Source organism: Loxodonta africana, chromosome 4 (assembly GCF_030014295.1).
Source record: "Loxodonta africana isolate mLoxAfr1 chromosome 4, mLoxAfr1.hap2, whole genome shotgun sequence".
Taxonomy (NCBI): Eukaryota; Metazoa; Chordata; class Mammalia; order Proboscidea; family Elephantidae; genus Loxodonta; species Loxodonta africana.
In genome coordinates this window covers 82,590,964-82,603,508 of record NC_087345.1, presented here as the reverse complement: position 1 = coordinate 82,603,508, position 12,545 = coordinate 82,590,964, and the positions used below count along the sequence as shown (strand labels likewise).

Sequence of the window (12,545 nt, the reverse complement as noted above, 5' to 3'; positions counted from 1 at the left end):
AATCAAATTTTTTGACACGGAGATGGAAGCATAGTCTCCAGACTCCATGTTGAAGAACAAGGCCAATACTATGTTCCCCTCAAAACAATGCTGATACTGTCACTGCCTTTCTTAAAACATCTTTTCACTCTCCAATGCCCAACTATGTAGTTTACGATAAAATACTTTCATGATCTGGGCTCTCTTTTTCATTCTAAATTCTTGTCCTCCTCCTATCCCAAATCGGCAACATGTTTTGGCTCTTAAATTTCAAGTCTTTAGTGAACCATTTTCTGGTTTTATTAACAGAGTAAATTCTTTCCAATTGTTCTTTTTATGGATCTCATTTACCTCTCTCTAATAAAATTTACCATATTGTTTTATTATTGTAAATGTATCACACAAATCTATAGTTCATACATTTTTCTTTCACACTAGACTGCAAGTTCTTTGAAATTAGGACACATGCATTTTGCATTTTTATCCTCAAGGATCAGTTCAGCATTTGAAGTATAGTAGAAACTCAATACATATTTATTAAGTAAAACATACTTTTAATTGAAATGTATTCAGTTTTTAAATTAAACCTTTACAATTTTTTTGACAGTATCCTTGAAGGCTTGCTTCACTTGCTGATTTCTTAGAGTGTAAATGAAGGGGTTCAACAAAGGGGTAACTGAGGTAATGAGCACAGCTATTCCTTTGTTGAAAGAACCTACCTCTTTTGCAGAGGGATTAATGTACATAAACATGCAGCTGCCATAAGAGAGGGAGATAACGATCATGTGGGAGGAACAAGTGGAAAAGGCCTTTGTCCTTTGCTGGGCAGAAGGGATCCTCAGAATGGTCCTGATAATGTATGTGTAAGAAAGTGTCACCAGCACCAGGGTCACCACCAGAGTCACAACTGCCAAGAGGATGACCATCAGTTCTAAGACATTTGTGTCTGAGCAGGCGAGCTCCATGAGGGGTCCGTAGTCACAATAATAGTGATTCAGAATATTGGCGACACAGAAATCCACCTGGCTCATCAGGATGATTGGGGGTAAGATGGCTAGGAATCCCCCCAGCCAGGAGCAGAACACTAGTTGTATACAGACTCTGCTGCTCATGATGGTCAGGTAATGCAGGGGTTTGCAGATGGCCACATAGCGGTCATAGGACATAGAGGCCAGAAGGTAAAACTCTGTTGCCCCAAGGAATATAGCAAAAAAATACTGAGTCAAGCAGCCAGCAAAGCTGATGACTTTATTTCCTGTTGCCATGCTGGTCAGAAATCTAGGAATAAAAATAGAGGTAAAGGAAATTTCTAAGAAGGAGAAATTCCGGAGGAAGAAATACATGGGCATCTGGAGATGGGGATCTAGTAAGGTGAGGGTGATGATGGTCAGATTTCCTATGACACTTAGCATGTAGGTGAGGAACAGAAAGATAAATATTACCACCTGGAGTTCAGGTTGATTTGTGAGGCCCAGTAGGATAAACTCAGTAAATGTGGTCCGGTTTTTCATTGTTGACCTTCAGTAGATCTAAAAGGAAAAAGTGAGGTCAGTGATGACAACGGAAGAGTTTCTCAAAGGGGGGAGAGATAAAGCTGATTGTACCCAACAGAATCAGGTCATGTTATTAATCTCCATCCAGTTGGCCCATATCAGTGTCCGTTTGGACTGGGCTTGACTCCTTGGAACCCCAAAGTCTTCTATGCAAGTGATCTTATTTCTAAACTCTTTGTAATTCCTCAAGTTGACATATTCCTGGGCACTTAACGAAATATATTCAACCCATTGCCTTCGAGTTGATTCTAACTCACAGTGATCCTACAGAACAGAGTAGTACTGCCCCACAGGATTTCCAAGGCTACAGATTTTACAGAAGCTGACTGCCACATCTTTTTTCCACGGAGCTGTTGGTGGGTTCGAACCACAGAACTTTTGGTTAGCAGCTGAATGCTTAACCACTGTGGTACCAATGCTCCTCACAAAATATATTACAGAATAATTACTCAACAAAAAAAATTTTTTTTCTAACCTAATGGCTGCGGCTCAAACCTACCCACTGGTGCCACAGAAGAAAGGACTCCATTTCTCCTTTTTTCCACATTAATATTGTGTTGTTGTTAGGTGCCATGGAGTCCATTCTGACTCACAGCGACCCTATGTACAACAGAATGAAATATTGTCTGCTCCTGTGCCGTCCTCACAATCTTTACTATGCTTGAGCCCATCGTTGCAGCAACTGTATCAATCCAACTCACTGAGGGGCTTCCTCTTTTATTTTTTATTTATTGTACATTAGATGAAGCTTTCCAGAACAAATTAGCTTCAGAAGAATGTTTTTAAGTCTACTCTTTCCTTCTGAAATGTTTAGGAAATCTCCACATTTAGATCACTTTAATTATTCGTCTCTACTACTTCTGTACTCTTGTTAGAAATATCTGTATCTGGTTCTGTTCTCTGTGCTTTCCTTTTTTTTCTTTCCTTTCCCTATACTATTTGATGTTTCACCTTATATGCACTGTAGATCCTCATCTCCATTACTGTCCAAATGCCCAAATTTCCTGTTTCAGAAACCTGTAGGAACTTCCCTGCACAGGTAATACTGAAGATCTTGATGTCATAAATTGATTTTTCCTATACCCCCACTTCTTTTGTAAAATAAATTTGTAACATACTTTTAGGACTTCTAGATCTTTGGTTCAGTGCTATCTCAGCTTATATTATAATGAATTAGGCTGTACACAGATTATGCTCAGGCACCACTAAATCATATTTATTTAGCATTTTCTTATATATTTCTTCACCACACTCAAAGTTTTCCAACACTGATTTGGGATATATCTTTGAGAATAGAGATCTTGAGAGATCCACCAACAGGATCTCAGGGTGAATTTTGCTCAAAGTTTTCAAGAGTCTTGAATGCAGCTAAGGATGACAACTCATCATGACATCAAACTTGTATGTCCTCTATTTCCTCTATTGTTGGCATACAGAAGCCAATAAAAGGGACACTCATGTTTTTGATAAGAGTCCCTTGCATGTAAACTGGTAATCCTCAGGGAATGAAATCCTGGCAGTGGTGTACTCTGTGCACGTCTAGCTTTTATTGATTAAGAAGCAAAGGAAATACAAAAGATCCTTCTAATTCACATGTACATGCCTTAGATTAATCATATACCAATCTCTCCTGTTCATTTCTCCATTATTCCATACACGTTTTTGGAGGCACTAGGTGACATTGAACATTGACTTGTATCCCTTTCCTTCCCTGTTTATACTAACCTGTGATCTTTGGCAAGTAGTATTTCATGTTCTTCCAAATTTTCACAATTGGTTGATTTCATGATCCACGTTGATAGGATAGTAACTTCAGTAATTTTTTAAAAAGTACAGTGCTCATAGCCTTGACAATCTAAATGACTGCAGACAGATATTTAGCTTGCTGTTCCTAAGAGGTAAATTCAAGGTGGGATGTCCCATATGAGTCTCAGGGTAGTATACAATTAAATGTTTTCTATGCTTTCCACTCATATTCTACCTTGCTGTTCAGTGGAATGTAAGCTTGAGGGCTTAATAGGAAAGAAGTATATTTTCTTTCATTCCGTGAATTCAAATCAGAGTCAAATCACAGTTCCTGAGACATACAGTTCTTCACAAGTGGAATAAAAAAGAAAAACAAAACAAATTAAAAGACCCTGTAGTGATATAAAAGAGAAGGCTTTAATGGGCTAAGAATCCCTTAATCTTTCCATTCTGAGAAATTATGTTGAAGTCCATAGAAGTCAGTCTGTTTCTGTGTGGCCACAGTGACACAGGTTTTATTGCTCTTTCTAGAGGAGAACCACGGGGATAAATTCTGAAGAAGATAAAAATGCCCTGTGGACCCAAGTTCCAAGGGTGCTAATGAACCTCAATTGTTGACAACTTTGAGAATAGGTGGTAAACGTACAGCTGAGGGAGAGGATCCAGAGAGACCATGATATGGGCTCCATGAGAGATTCAGCCAAAGCCAAGAGGCTTGTGAAGTTGAGAGCAATAGAATGAGAGCTCAGGGGATGGGTATGACTGACATAGGCGATTGCTGGAATATGCAAGTGTGTTTGTGATACCATTGGAGGGTCATTGAAGAGTGCTCATTCTGAAAATATAAATTGATTTTAGAAAATCAACATGATTGGGTGAATTTTTATTTTAGCAGTGTGAGAAGGTAGAAACACTACTGGAAACCCCTTCAGAAATCAAATCACTTCTCAAATTGCGATTAAGTCAATCATTCACACCACCACAAAATATGAACACATATGATCTCTTTAACCATCAATTTCTGTCCACTTAAATCTCTCTGATGCCACAGCATTCGCAGAGACTAGCCTTGTTGACATTAATCAGAAACTACTGACTGAAAAAAAAAGTGAAATATTTATCAGAGCTTCCAGCCAGCCTCGTCTGAAGGTATTATCAAATATCCAAAAAACTGCGACCATTTCTTGTTCTTCCCATTGTTTTTCACCTGCTTTGAATACTTGATTGTTTATTCTAACTAAATTAGATGTAGAAAATAGACTTGTCCAAAATTTTCTGAAAATTTTCTTACCCTATTAGAAACTGCTGCTTCTGAATAAAATTAACCAAATTTTGTCTACAATTTACTATTTTTTTAATTGTTTAATCATCTCATCTACCCTGGTATGTGCTAACGATATAGTATCTTCCTCCATGCTGTTTTCTTTCTTCAGCACTAGGAGTTATAATAAAAAATACGAGAATGATAGAGATCATCCTCGAAGATGCAGATGCAGCTGAGAACTTGGCTTTATTCAGAATATAATACGGAAAGATTGGGTTCTAAGAGGTTTCAGAGTATAGAAAAAATGACACATCTACGCTAAGAATGCTATCAATAATGAAACAAGAATAATAATATACATAACTAATGCTTATAAAGAACTTTATATGGACTAGGCAGCCGCTGGGTTTTACAAGCATTACTTCATTAATCACCACCACAATTGTATTGGCCAGGTTGTAATGGTTATGATTGTGTGTCAACTTGGCTGGGCCATGATTCTTAGTGGCTAGGTTAGTTATGATGTAGTTTGGCAGTTATGTAATGAAGTAATCAGTTCCATTATGAGATCTGCTATAAACAGCCAATCAGCTGAGAGCAAGTTTCCTTGGGGGTATATCCTGCCTCCAGTATATAAATGGATGTCTCAGCAAAGCTCTCACTCTGGATCTGTGTCTGGCTGGTCATTATCTGATCTCTGGTTCTTGGGACTTGAGCTAACATCTTACCTGTTGATGTTGGGCTTCGTCAGCCTCTGAAGCTTGTTGGCTTATCTTCCGATCTTGGGATTCATTGGCCTCTGTAGCCTGTGAGCCAAGTCTGGTTAGTCTTAAAGATGCTGATGACTCTGCTTCCAGTAGTAAAAAGACCACTGTTAACCCATGGGGTGATGTGACAATAGAAATATGCAAAATATCATCACCAATAGATCAAGTATTGGTGAGCGGTGAGGCTCTAGGTGATCACATGTTTGATACCTTTCTATAATTTTGTCAGAATAAGTATATGGAAGCTGGTTGGTCGGTCCTACTTTGCTTGCAAAGTGGTGCAAAAAAGAAATGAGATCAGAGCATCAGAGTCACAGCTGAGTGCTGCATAAATACCTTAAAGATGCCACATGTGCCCTGAAAGAAAGCCTTATTTCTTGTAGTAACAGAGCTGATAATACCGAAAACCAAATTTACAACAGCAATTGAATTCCCAAACTTAAACGTGTTCGAAGTTAAAGTGAAGGCATTGATAGGGAAGACATGGGATCCTAAAACTTGGGAGGGGAGATATGGCAGATAACCAGGAATCTGGGTTCACTGAGCCCGTAAATTTCAGTTCTCTTGCCAACAGAAATAGCCCTCTCACTCCCGTCTGAAAAGATTACTCCATCTTTTTCTGTTAAGCCACCCCACCCAGTAAAACAATTAGCCCTTCCAACTCCATCTAACTAGAATAACCCAGCTGTGCCTGAAAAGCCTTTGTCTGAGTCATCTTTGGGGGAGGCAGTTGAGTCATGGCCTGGGGCATCCCTGAGGCAGATGCTTCACAAGATGTTGCTGAATGTTCTTAGAACACATCTCCACCACCCATTTTTGTAATAGACCTATAGCTAGACCTAGGTCCCAGTGAGCCCCAAAAGGTGAAGTACAATGTGTGACTCAGGAGAAGGTATGCTACACTTCAAAAGAACTGCTTGCCTTTTCTAATACTTAAAAGCAGAAACCTGGGGAATATGTGTGGGAATGGTTATTAAGGGTATGCAATAATGGTGTAAGAACATTAAGTTGAATTAGTCTGAGTTAATTGATATGGACCCACTGGGCACAGATTCTTCATTCAATGTTTCAGCCAGAGAGGTTAGGAAAGGATCTAATAGTTTATTTGGTTTGTTCGCTGAAGCATGAATCATGTGGTGGCCTACACTAAATCAAATTGAAGTACCAGGCCTGTTTGGTATACTGTAGAAGAAGGTATCCAAAGGCTTAGGGAAATTGGTATATTAGAGTGGATTTATCAGGTTAGACCCACAGACCCATACATGGAGTACCCAGATGACATGTCTTTTACCACTATGGTAAGGAACAAATATATGAAGGGAGCTCCAATATCCTTGAAGACTGCTGTGATTGCTACTTTATGTAAGTTAGATTTGTCAGTGGGAACTGCCCTAACTGAATTAAGACATCTAACTACAATGAGGCTGATTGGACCCTGTGGTGGTAGGGCCCACGTGGCAGCACACAATTGACAGAGACAAGGTGGACGTGGTTACCATAATGGACAGCAGAGTCAAAGCAGTAATCAGAATAGTCTGACTCATATACTTATGGTGTTAGCTACTTAGTCATGGTGTCCCTAGGAGTGAAATAGATGGTAAATCTACTAAATATTTACTTGACCTGTACAAGCAGAAGAATTCTAGGTCAAGTGAACAGCTGCCTAACTTGAATCAGCAGAATAGAGACTCATGGCCCCTCAATTATTCCCAGACTTGAGACAGTTTAAATGCCAACAACCTCTTGGATGAAGGGGAAGCCAGGTCCCCCTGAGTAAGGACTCCACTGCACTTTCAAAAATTTATGCTGTTAATCTTTCTCCCAGCCTTCCACAAAGGAATGTATGGCCTTTTAAGAGAGTGATTGTTCATTGGGAAAAAAGAAATAATAAGAATTTTCAGGGATTACTAGACACTGGCTCTGAACTGACACTGATACCTGGTGACCCAAGACATCACTGTGACCCATCAGTCAGAGTGGGGACATATAGAGGTTGGGTTATTAATGGAGTATAAGCTCAGGTTCATTTCACAGTGGGTCCAGCGAGTCACCAAACCCATCTCCTAGTGATTTCCCCAGTTCCACAATGCATAGTTGGAATAGACATACTCAGCAACTGGCAGAATACCCACGTTGGATTTCTGTCATGTGGAGTAAGGGCTATTATAGTAGTAAAGGCTAAGTGGAAGCCGTTAGAACTGCCCCTACCTAGGAATGTAGTAAACCAAAAGCAATTTCAGGGATTACTGCCACCATTAAGGACCTGAAGGATGCAGAGGTGGTGACTCCCACCAAACCCCCGTCAACTTGCAAAAAACAGGTCTTGGAGAATGACAATGGATTACTGAAAACTTAAACAGATGGTGACTCAAATTGCAGCTGCTGTTCCAGATGTGGTTTCATTGCTTGAGCAAATTAATTCATCTGCTGGTACCTGGTATGCAGCTATTGATCTGGCTAATGCCTTTTTCTCCATACTTGTTCCAAATGGTCACCAGAAGGAGTTTGCCTTAATACCAGCAATACACTTTCTCTGTCTTACCTCAGAGATGTAAGATCAACTCTCCAGCCCTATGTCGTGCTTTGTTTCACAGGGATCCTTCTAAAGTGATGGATAAGTTGTTGTGTTCGGCCCTTCCTACAATGAAAAAGGATACAAAATAGCTGATTGGCTTCTTTGGATTTTGGAGGCAACACATCCCTCATTTGAGTGTGCTACTCCAGACTATTTATCAAGTGACTCAAAAACTGCTAGATTTGAGTGGGGTCCAGAACAAGACAAGGCCCTGCAACAGGTTCAGACTGCCATACAAGCTGGTTCTGCCACTTGGACCATATGATCCAGCTGATCTAATGGTGCTTGAAGTTTCATGGCAGATAGAGATGCTGTTTGGAGCCTTTGGCAGGCCCTTATTGGTGAATCACGACACAGACCCTTAAAATTTTGGAGCAAACACCTGCCGTCCTCTGCAGATAACCACTTTCATTTGAGAAACAACTTTTGGCTTATTGCTGGTCCTTAGTAGGAACTGAACACTTAACCGTGGGTCACCAATTTGTTATGTGGCCTGAACTGGGTGTTGTCTGATCCACAGAGTCAGAGTTGAACATTCACAGCAGTACTCCATCATTAAATGAGATCGGGCACGAGTAGGACCTAAAGGCAGAAGTAAGTTGCATGAGGAAGTGGCCCAAATGCCTGTGGTCTCCATTTCTGTCACATTACCTGCCTTTTCCCAGTCTGCAGCTATGGCTTTATGGGGAGTTCCTTATGATCAGTTGACTGGGGAAGTGAAAACTTGTGCCTGGTTTACAGATGGTCCTGCATGATATGCAGGCACACTTGAAAGTGGACAGTAGCAGCACTATAGGCCCTTTCTGGGACCTCCCTGAGGGGCAGTGGTGAAGGAAAATTCTCCCAATGGGCAGAATTTTGAGCACTGCACCTGGTTGTTCGCTTTGTTTGGATGGAGAAATGGTCAGATGTGTGACTGTATACTGATTCATGGGCTGTGGCCAATGGTTTGGCTGGATGATCAGGGACTTGGAAGGAACATGATTGGAAAATTGGTGACAAGGAGGTATGGGGAAGAGTATGTGGTAGACCTCTCTGAATGGGCCAAAGAAGTGAAGATATTTGTGTCTCATGTGAATGCTCACCAAAAAGTGACCTTGGCAGAGGGGGATTTTGAAAATCAAGTGGAGAAGATGACATGTTCTGTGGCAACCAGCCATCTTTCCACAACTATACCCATCGTTGCTGAATGGTCTCATGAACAAAGTGGCCATGGAGGCAGGGATGGAGGTTATGCATGGGCTCATCAACATGGACTTCCACTCATCAATGCTGACTTGGCCAAAGCCACTGCTGAGTGCCCAATCTACCAGCAGCAGTGACCAATGCTGAGCCCCTGATATGGCACCATTCCTCAAGGTGATCAGCCAGCAACCTGGTGGCAGGTTGATTACAATGGACCATTTGCATCATGAAAAGGGCAGCATTTTGTTCTTATTGGAGTTGACACTCTAGATATGGATCCACCTTCCCTACATGCATTGCTTCTGCAAAAACTGCCATCTGTGGACTTACAGGATGCTTTATTTGCTGTCATGGTATCCCACACAGCAACACCTCAGATCAAGGGACTTTCTTCATAGCAAATGAAGTGCAGCAATGGGCCCATTCATGGAATTCACTGGTCTTACCATGTTCCCCATCATCCTGAAGCCACTGACTTGATAGAATGATGGAATGACCTTCTAAAGATACAATTACTGTGCCAGCTAGGTGACAATACCTTTCAGGGTTGGGGCAATGCCCTCCAGGAGGCTGTATGTGCTCTAAACCAGGGTCCAATATATAGTGCCATTTCTCCCATAGCCAAGATCCATGGATCCAGGAATCAAAGGGTGGAAATGGCAGTGGCAGCACTCACTATTACTGCTGGTGACCCACTTGCAAAATTTTTGATTCCTGTCCCTGTGACCCTATGGTCTGTGGATCTAGAGGTCTTGGTTCCACAAGGAGGGATACTTCTACCAGGAGACACATTTATGGTTCCATTGGACAGGAAATTAAGAATGCCACTCAGCTACTTTGAGCTCCTGGTGCCTATGTATTAACAGGCAAAGAAGAGAGCTACAATATTGGCTGGTGTGATTGATCCTGATTACCAAGTGGAAATCAGATTGATATTACATAATGGAGGTAAAGAACAGCATGTCTGGAATACAAGAAATCCTTTAAGATATCTCTTAGTACCACCATACTCTGATTAAAGTCAATGGAAAACTATAGCAACCCAATTTCAACATGACTACTTATGGCCCAGATCCTTCAGGAATGAAAGTTTGGGTTACCCCACCAGGCAAAGAACCACAACCAGCTGGTATGCTTGCTGAGGAAAAAGGGAATACGGAATGGGTGGTGGAAGAAGATAGTTCTAAATACCAGCTACAACCACCTGACCAGTTGCAGAAATGAGGACTGTAATTGTTGTGTTTCTTTCTTGTATGTATGCATCAAATATTTTTGTATTTTTTCACTTATAAAATGTAAGATATAAATGGGGTTGATATGTTTTTGATTGCACGTATGTTAATTGTATCATGTTAGGCATAAGTATGACTTTATAACTGTCTTTATTTAGAGATCATGTATGGTTTAAGGAGATGTGTAGAGGTGCCAAGTCGACAAGGGGAGGGGCTGTGACAGTTAAGGTTGTGTGTTAACTTGGCTGAACCATGATTCTCAGTTTTTTGGCAGTTAGGTTGTAGTTTCGCAGTTATGTAATGATGTAATCATTTCCACGATGAGATTGTTATGAGTGGCTAATCAGTTGAAAGGAAGTTTCCTTGGGGGCGTGTTCTGCCTCCAGTATATAAATGGATGTTCCAGCAAGGCTCTTGGATCCTGCATCTGGCTCATCATGATCTGACCTCTGGTTATTGGAACTTGAGCTAGAAGCTTACCTGCCAATCTTGTGATCTGTCAGCCTCTGCAGCTTGTGAGCCAGTCCCCTGCTGTCTTACCTGCTAATCTTGGGATTCATCGGCCTTCACAGCCTGTAGGCTAGCGTCTGACCTGCCAATCTTGGGTTCCTCAGCCCCTGCAGCTATGTGAGTCAGGAAAAGCCCCCAGCCTGATACCTGACCCACAGACTTGGGACTTGCTAGCCTCTACAACAGCGTGAGCCATTTCCTTGAGAGAAAACTCTCTCTCTGTATATGTATATATATATATGCTTCACTGGTTTTTCTCCTCTAGAGAACCCAGGGTAAGACACAGATTTTATAAACATCCCCATTTATACATGAGGAAATTGAAGTTTCGACAGGTTGAATAACCTTCCTAATACACACATTGAATTATAAAAGAAGGATTACTAATTTGAATCCATAACCCATTTAAGAATGGAGCACTTTTCACTACTAATCTTCAATATCCCTCCTCATATCTTAGCTGAGAAAACAAAAATAACCAGAATTCCCACACACTCTCACTACCACCTCTCTCCACTCATCTGCATGTGTCCATATATTCTACTTTCTTTTCTATGGGTATGAATGCATTCTCCTTGTTCTTTACATGGAGTACTTCCTCTACTTGGGCACTGAAGCCTATCTGTAATAAGGAGGAAGCCTCTATCAAGTGTCTCATATTGACTCTTGTGTCTCAATCCCAGCTTGACTTGTAATTGACGTGTGTGAGGCTCAGGAGAGTATGGATAAGCTATAGCATTGACCCCTGCTTCCTAACACAATGCATGTTGGGCATGGGGAGCTCCTCTCCCCAGGGGTAGTTGTTCTTGTGAGTAAAATTAGTCAACTGTAGTGTGCTGAGGTCCATGCCTCAAATTGTGGATGACTCGCTCAGACATTTTGAGGCTTAAAAGTCTTTATTACTGCTGTTGCTGTCTTCACGAAAATGATCCTGATCCTCAGGGTTATCAGGAAAAGCACTGATGGTACCCCATGGCACAATCATTATGAGAAGTGATCCTAAATGTTACAGTCCTGCTCCTCCTAAGAAGGTCAAAGGAAACCACTAACTTGTTGGGCAATTATAAATTGGATTGGCAAAGATTTGGGGTATTGTTAAGTGCTGCAGCTAATCAACTTACCAAGGGACCATTCCAAGCCTGGATTAAGGCTAGGCTTGTAAAACCAGCAAAGCTAATAGCAGGCATCAAAAGAGACCTGCTTAATGCTAGTAAGGGCCTCTCATCCATTGGGATGTTCAGAAAAACATTAAAGACATCACACTGTGTCAATTTTACTCAATAGCTGCTGTCCCCCAGCCAAGGTTTTTCAACTTGTGAGAACAACAGCATTTGTAATGGCAGCAGCAGGTGGCCTATTTCCCATGCCTTGAACATCCAGTGTAGGAGTGGAAAGGCTGGGAGTTGAAATCTAGAATGCTGTGGAGCTTTGTATTACGTGAGCTTTTCCATAGAGCTATTGGTTTATGGGTTTCTTAATTATTAACTTAGAGATTATGAAATACAACTGCTAAATGGCACATCTCAGCAGATGTTAAAGTTAATTCACAATTTGTACTGTACAGACAAAAGAGTCAATTGGTGCTCTTTTCATCTTCCTGTTACATACATTCTTTTAGTAAATTTTGAATTGACAGTTGGGTCAAATCATAGACCTCTCTTACATTTCTGTTTCCTTCACCTGTGTCAAGGTAGTGTTTTATCCCATAGCAGACAGGGATGCTCTAACCCAATG

At 41.1% G+C, this 12,545-nt stretch overlaps 1 protein-coding gene across 1 annotated transcript; it reads right to left on the bottom strand.

Annotated features, from left to right (window-relative positions):
• Nucleotides 1-560: 560 nt before the first annotated feature.
• Nucleotides 561-1,490, bottom strand: LOC135231362 (olfactory receptor 6C4). The gene has a single exon (XM_064285231.1). It carries the CDS (start codon nt 1,488-1,490, stop codon nt 561-563), a length of 930 nt encoding a protein of 309 aa, XP_064141301.1.
• Between the last annotated feature and the right edge of the window lie 11,055 nt (nt 1,491-12,545).

Bases quoted from the DNA above. Each gene is read 5' to 3' on its own strand.
- LOC135231362 (XM_064285231.1), bottom strand. From the start codon at position 1,490: ATGAAAAACCGGACCACATTTACTGAGTTTATCCTACTGGGCCTCACA.